Consider the following 7,129-nt stretch of genomic DNA (forward strand, 5'->3'; position numbering starts at 1 on the left):
GTGACTCATGATTGAGATGGAGATTAAGTTGTAACTAAATTAGCTTCCACTTAGACCTAGACATGTGTTTAAAGATTGTACAAAAGCAAGGCAGATTTCTGACAGGATTTGTGAGATTAGGATTGATTCACAGAGCGATTCTTAGATAGTAAAAACAAAATTAAAGATAGTACGGATAACAAAAATATATTTAAGCATATATATATATATATATATATATATATATATATATATATATATATATATATATATATATATATATATATATATATATCAACAATTTTGGACAAAAAAACAAACCAACTTTATTGTTTAGTCAGAGGGTTAACCTGGTTATTGTTTAGGCTAGGTGTCCAATATACTTGGTCCTCTGCCGTCTATAGTTGCTGCTCCTTCTATCTGAAAAACAATTGCTTCTTACAGATCAGTGAGTTAACAGAAGAGATCTCAACAGTTTGTAAAAAAATTAATTTATAAGTTAAACCTTTGATATGTACTAACCAAATAAACCACAAAAGAATTAATATACAATTCATTGAATGGTGCAGCATAATGGCTTGGCTACACCCTTGGTGGTGCACTATCAATGCTACCAGCCATCGTAAGTGTTTAGAGTTATGTTGTTCTATATTTTTAATTCATTTACTGTATAATATGTAAGTAAAAAATTTTACTCAACTTTTTTTTAAGCTACTCAGCAGCGTACACACAGCCTTACAAGTTACAATCATTTTACAAAGTCACCTTACCACACATTTTTTTATGAGCTAGCTTGTATCCACAATTGACAGCAACAAACTATTCTTTCAAAAAGTACAAAGATTTATGGGCCTCAAGATCAATCATTATAAATATCTGTCAATATGTTAGTGCCTCTTCTCACAGGTTAGTATCATTTAAAATGCAAACAAATTATAAACAGAAGTAATTGCTACAAGTGATAATTAACCCAAATTCAGTTGAATGTATGAGTATGAAGGTAATTTTTTACATAATACACCACTGCACAAATAGTTTTTACATATACTCTTTTTTTAATGTATGAGAATTAAATCCGATATAAAAAATTTATAAAACTCATACGTATTCTTTCTCAATCAAATAAATTAAATTCCTTAAATAAAATCCTTTATATATTATGATCCAAGTACACATAATCTCAACAGATCATCCTCCTTTGAAAAATAGTATAACACATAGAGAAGTTTCCATGAGGTTACTTCATTCTTGCTGGTTCAATTAATTAATTTATGTTAAGATTTGACTGTTGAAACTGCCTAACAAATTATAGTAGATAAGATTTTTATGCTATTTTTAAGGAAAAAATAAAAGTCATGTTGACTGATAGGATAAAGCAGTTTTGATCCTATTCTCTAGGCATGATTTGTTAGTGGTGTTATCTTTCTGTTAGTGATGTTATCTTTTTGTTAGCAGTTGCTATCTTTTCCATGCTTTTAAATACGTTACTTCATATCAGAATAAAGTAAGCCTTTGCAGTCTCAATTTCTTTCTTTATGCTCCCTTTTATTGTTTAATATTTCTGCCTACTCTTATTAAAAAAAAAAACAAATTGGTATCTAGAGCTCTTAGCTTTAAGGGATCTATGAGTTGAGAGAAATCACAATGGAGGGAGAAACATCATACACAGCAGGTTCACCACCAATTTTTGATGGTGAAGAGTACGAATTATGGGCTGCAAGGATGACTGCTCATCTTGAAGCTTTGGATCTTTGGGAGGCAGTAGAAGAAAACTATGATGTTCCTGAACTACCTTTAGATCCAACGGTGGCTCAGATGAAGAATCACAAAGAAAGGAAGACCAAAAAGGCTAAGGCTAAAAATTTCCTTTTCTCTGCTGTGTCAAAAATTATTTTTACAAGAATTATGAACTTCAAGTCTGCCAAACAGATTTGGGATTATCTCAGATCAGAATATCAAGGCTGTGAAAGAACCAAAGGCATGCAAGTACTCAACTTGGGCAGAGAATTCGAGATGCAGAGCATGAAAGAGACTGAAACAATTAAAGGCTACGCTGACCGGCTGTTAGGCATAGCAAATAGAGTAAGGCTTCTTGGGAAGGACTTTCCTGATGAAAGAATAGTGCAAAAAATCCTGGTCACTATACCCGAGAAGTATGAATCGAAGATATCAGCATTGGAGGAGTCTAAAGACCTGTCAACCATCACCTTGGGAGAACTCATAAATGCTCTACAAGCCCAGGAGTAGAGAAGAATGATGAGACAAGAGGAGGCGGTACAAGGTGCGTTTCATACGAAAGCACAAAATTCAAGAGGTGGCAAAGACAAGAAGAACAACAAATGGAGGAACAAAAAACCAGAAGGCTCCAACAAGCAGCAAGGTGAGACCTTTCCTCCTTGTCCGCATTGCAAAAAGACAAATCATCCTGAAAGAAAATGTTGGTGGAGGCCAGATGTCAAGTGCAGAAAGTGTGGCAATATGGGACATGTAGAGCGAATATGCAAGTCCAAATCAGAGGAAGCAAAGGTGGTTGCGGAGGAACGAGAAGATGAGCAACTCTTTGTTGCAACATGCTTTGCCACAAGCAATAGTTCCAGTGATTCATGGTTAATAGACAGTGGCTGCACAAACCATATGAACAATGACCTGAACCTCTTTAAAAAACTTGACAAAACCATTGTTTCCAAAGTAAAAATTGGAAATGGTGATTTCATTTCAGTCAAGGGAAAAGGGACTGTTGCTATTGAAAGCTTGACAGGTTTGAAATATATCTCCGATGTCTTATATGTGCCTGACATTGATCAAAATCTACTTAGTGTTGCTCAGCTTGTAGAGAAAGGCTTCAAAGTTATATTTGAAGAAAATTGGTGCTTGATCAAAGATGCAAAAGGAAAAGACGTATTCAAGGTGAAAATGAGGGCTAAAAGTTATGCTTTAAATCTAATGGAGGAGAAGCAAATAGCTTTTTCAAGCATGACCACCAATGTTGAACTATGGCACAAAAGGCTCGGACACTTCCATCTTGCTGGACTTTTATACATGCAAAAACATGCCTTGGTGAAAGGTGTGTCAATGCTTGAAGACAAGTTAGCCGATTGTGTGGCTTGCCAATATGGTAAGCTAGTCAGAAAACCATTTCCTCAATCAACTTGGAGAGCAACTCAAAAGCTGCAATTAGTTCACACAGATGTTGGAGGACCTCAGAGAGTATTATCTTTAAATGGTAATAAATATTATATTACATTTATTGATGATCATACTAGATTTGTTGGATTTATTTCTTAAATCCAAGACTGAGGTTGCTAATATTTTCTGGAAATTTAAAGCATTGGTGGAGAATCAAAGTGATTGCAGGTTGCAAACAATAAGGTCTGACAATGGGAAGGAATACAAAAATGATGTTTTTGATAAATTTTGTGAAGAAGCTGGCATTGAGCACCAACTCACCGTACCTTACATCCCACAACAAAATGGTGTGAGTGAGAGAAAAAATAGAAGTATCATGGAGATGACAAGGTGTATGCTGCATGAAAAGGAGTTGCCAAAGGAGCTATGGGCGGAGGCTGCAAACACTGTAGTATTTTTGCTGAATAGACTACCTACAAGAGTTCTGCACAAAAAAACTCCATTTGAAGGTGGTTTGGTTACAAACCAGATTTACAAAATCTAAAAATCTTTGGTTGTGTTTGTTTCTCTTATGTTCCACAGGTTAAAAGGGACAAACTTGATAAAAAGGCAGAACCCAGAGTTTTCATTGGATACAGCAACACCTCCAAAGCTTACAGAATTTTCCAACCTCAAAATGGGAAAATTCTTGTGAGTAGAGATGTCAAATTTATGGAAGATCAACAATGGAGTTGGGATGAGCCAATAAGGAAGTAGCTGCCAGAAATCCCACAGTTCCTTGATGATGATGTAGATGACATTCCTGTTAGAGGTACAAGATCTTTATCTGAGATTTATCAAAAGAGTAATGTAGTTGTCCTAGAACCTGCAGAATTTGAAGAAGCTGAAAAGGATGACAAGTGGATAAATGCTATGAAGGAAGAGTTGAAGATGATAGAAAAAATGACACATGGGAGCTAGTGGACAGACCTCAACACAAACAACCTATAGGGTAAAATGGGTTTATAGAACCAAACTTAATCCAGATGGTTCTGTAAATAAATACAAGGCCAGGTTGGTGGTGAAAGGCTATGCTCAGGTGTTTGGAGTGGATTTTTCAGAAACCTTTGCTCCAGTTGCACGTCTTGATACAATTAGAATGCTACTTGCCTTGACTGCACATAAAAGGTGGAAAGTTTATCATTTAGATTTAAAATCTGTCTTTCTAAATGGTTACTTGCAGGAGGAGATTTATGTAGAGCAACCTGAGGGGTTTCAAATCAAAGGAGATGAGCAGAAAGTTTACAAGTTGAAAAAGCATTATATGGTCTTAAACAGGCTCCTAGGGCCTGGTACAGCAGGATAGATGATCATCTTCAAGATCTTGGATTTGTCAAAAGTCCAAGTGAGGCTGCATTATATGTGAAATTGGTAGATGCAAATTTAATCATTATTGTTGTCTATGTTGATGATTTACTTGTGACAGGAAGTGATGAGAAACTCATAAAGGAGTTTAAAGCTGAAATGTTTAAAGCATTTGAAATGACAGATCTTGGCTTAATGAGTTTCTTTTTGGGAATGGAGGTGAAACAAGATCATGTGGAATCCTCATTCACCAAAAGAAGTATGCAAGGGAAATACTCAAGAAGTTTCATATGGAGGACTGCAAAAGCACTACATCTCCAATGAACCAAAAGGAGAAATTTAGCAAGGATGATGGAGCTGATAAAGTTGACGAAATGCATTACAGAAGCTTGATTGGTTGTTTAATATATCTTACTGCAACCAGACCTGACATTTTGTTTGCAGTAAGTATACTTTCAAGGTTCATGCATTGTGCTAGTGAAGTTCATCTTCAAGCTGCCAAACGAGTTATTAGATATGTTAAAGGCACTTTAGACTATGGTATAATGTACTCTCATTCTCATAATTTTAAGCTCCATGGATATTCTGATAGTGACTGGGCAGGTTGTATTGATGACATGAGAAGCACCTCTGGTTATTGTTTTTCCTTTGGTTCTGGAGTCTTTTCTTGGTGTTCTAAAAAGCAAGAAGTTGTAGCTCAATCAACTGCAGAAGCAGAGTATGTAGCTGCTGTTGCTGTAGTGAATCAAGCTCTTTGGATCAGGAAAATTATGACAGATTTGCATATGAAACAAGAAGAAAGCACACAATTTTTGTGGACAACCAGGCTGCAATCTCAATTGCTAATGATCCAGTGTTTCATGGCAAACTAAACATTTCAAGATAAAGCTTTTTCTTCTAAGAGAAGTTCAAAGGGAAGGAGAAGTGAAGTTACTGTACTGCAAAACAGAGAATCAAAGTGCTGACATTCTGACCAAGGCACTTCCAAAAGCCAAATTTGAATACTTGAGACAAAAGCTTGGAGTTTGCAGTTCCAAAGTCAAGGAGGATTGTTAAGATTTGACTGTTGGAACTGCCTAACAAATTATAGTAGATAAGATTTTTATGCTATTTTTAGGAAAAATAAAAGTCATGTTGACTGATAGGATAAAGCAGTTTTGATCCTATTCTCTAGGCATGATTTGTTAGTGGTGTTATCTTTCTGTTAGTGATGTTATCTTTTTGTTAACAGTTGTTATCTTTTCCATGCTTTAAATACGTTACTTCAATCAGATAAGTAATAAGCCTTTGCCAGTCTCAATTTCTTTCTTTATGCTCCCTTTTATTGTTTAATATTTATGCCTACTCTTATTAAAAAAACAACAATTTACAAAGGACCCCACCACGCTAATATACTATTACCATTAATCCCGTTAAAATTTGAAATCAAATTAAACCTTTTTATCATTATTAGTAATATTTTTAAGGCTTAAATACAATAAGTTAATTCACTAAAAAAGTACATAAAAAAATATTTTGTACAAATATAAACAATAGTATATAATTTTAATATCAAGAGTGGTTACAAAAGATTATATTTTGATGTTATTTATGTTCACCAAATGTAAATCACAATATTTTATTTAACTATAAAACGCTTTATTATACTAGTCAAAGAAAATTTGTCCATATTTTATTTGGAAGAGTTCAAATTATTTATTTTTTAAAGTATATCCTGAATAGTTTATTTGGGAAAATAAAAAATAATGAAGCACTAAATGTGCCCAATAGCAAGAAGGCAGAAGCAGAAAGTTTGTGAGATATCTTAGCAAGCTTCCATGCTAGCTGTTGGGTGCCTAAAGATGTTAAAGGTGTGGATGTAATTTTTCCAAGACTTAATTATTAATCAGTTCCTTCAATCAATCTTATATAATTTGAGGCCTTATTTTCTAAATGAAATGATTTGAGTTCAATCTTTCCTTATAATCAACCATGATAGAGGTCAAAAAATATGGGAAGAATTTAAAACATTTGTGGCAATTACTATGCTTCTCCTGTATTTGGTCTATTTTACTACATAGGAATGAAATTATCTTCAAGAAATCTACTTAGTGTTGCTCAGCTTGTAGAGAAAGGCTTCAAAGTTATATTTGAAGAAAATTGGTGCTTGATCAAAGATGCAAAAGGAAAAGACGTATTCAAGGTGAAAATGAGGGCTAAAAGTTATGCTTTAAATCTAATGGAGGAGAAGCAAATAGCTTTTCAAGCATGACACCAATGTTGAACTATGGCACAAAAGCTCGGACACTTCCATCTTGCTGGACTTTTATACATGCAAAAACATGCCTTGGTGAAAGGTGTGTCAATGCTTGAAGACAAGTTAGCCGATTGTGTGGCTTGCCAATATGGTAAGCTAGTCAGAAAACCATTTCCTCAATCAACTTGGAGAGCAACTCAAAAGCTGCAATTAGTTCACACAGATGTTGGAGGACCTCAGAGAGTATTATCTTTAAATGGTAATAAATATTATATTACATTTATTGATGATCATACTAGATTTTGTTGGATTTATTTCCTTAAATCCAAGACTGAGGTTGCTAATATTTTCTGGAAATTTAAAGCATTGGTGGAGAATCAAAGTGATTGCAGGTTGCAAACAATAAGGTCTGACAATGGGAAGGAATACAAAAATGATGTTTTT

The 7,129-nt window shown here is 34.4% G+C and overlaps 2 protein-coding genes across 2 annotated transcripts; both read left to right on the forward strand.

Annotated features, from left to right (window-relative positions):
• The first annotated feature begins 1,623 nt into the window (after positions 1-1,623).
• On the forward strand, positions 1,624-2,226 carry LOC102660986 (uncharacterized). Its single transcript, XM_006579038.1, has one exon. It carries the CDS (start codon positions 1,624-1,626, stop codon positions 2,224-2,226), a length of 603 nt encoding a protein of 200 aa, XP_006579101.1.
• A 2,543-nt stretch (positions 2,227-4,769) lies between these two features.
• On the forward strand, positions 4,770-5,321 carry LOC121173943 (secreted RxLR effector protein 161-like). Its single transcript, XM_041011798.1, has one exon. It carries the CDS (start codon positions 4,770-4,772, stop codon positions 5,319-5,321), a length of 552 nt encoding a protein of 183 aa, XP_040867732.1.
• The last annotated feature ends 1,808 nt before the right edge of the window (positions 5,322-7,129 follow it).

This window comes from Glycine max, chromosome 18 (genome assembly GCF_000004515.6).
Source record: "Glycine max cultivar Williams 82 chromosome 18, Glycine_max_v4.0, whole genome shotgun sequence".
In the NCBI taxonomy this organism is placed as follows: domain Eukaryota; kingdom Viridiplantae; phylum Streptophyta; class Magnoliopsida; order Fabales; family Fabaceae; genus Glycine; species Glycine max.

Excerpts from the sequence above, each read along its gene's own strand:
- LOC102660986 (XM_006579038.1), top strand. The coding sequence starts at position 1,624 with ATGGAGGGAGAAACATCATACACAGCAGGTTCACCACCAATTTTTGAT.
- LOC121173943 (XM_041011798.1), top strand. The coding sequence starts at position 4,770 with ATGAACCAAAAGGAGAAATTTAGCAAGGATGATGGAGCTGATAAAGTT.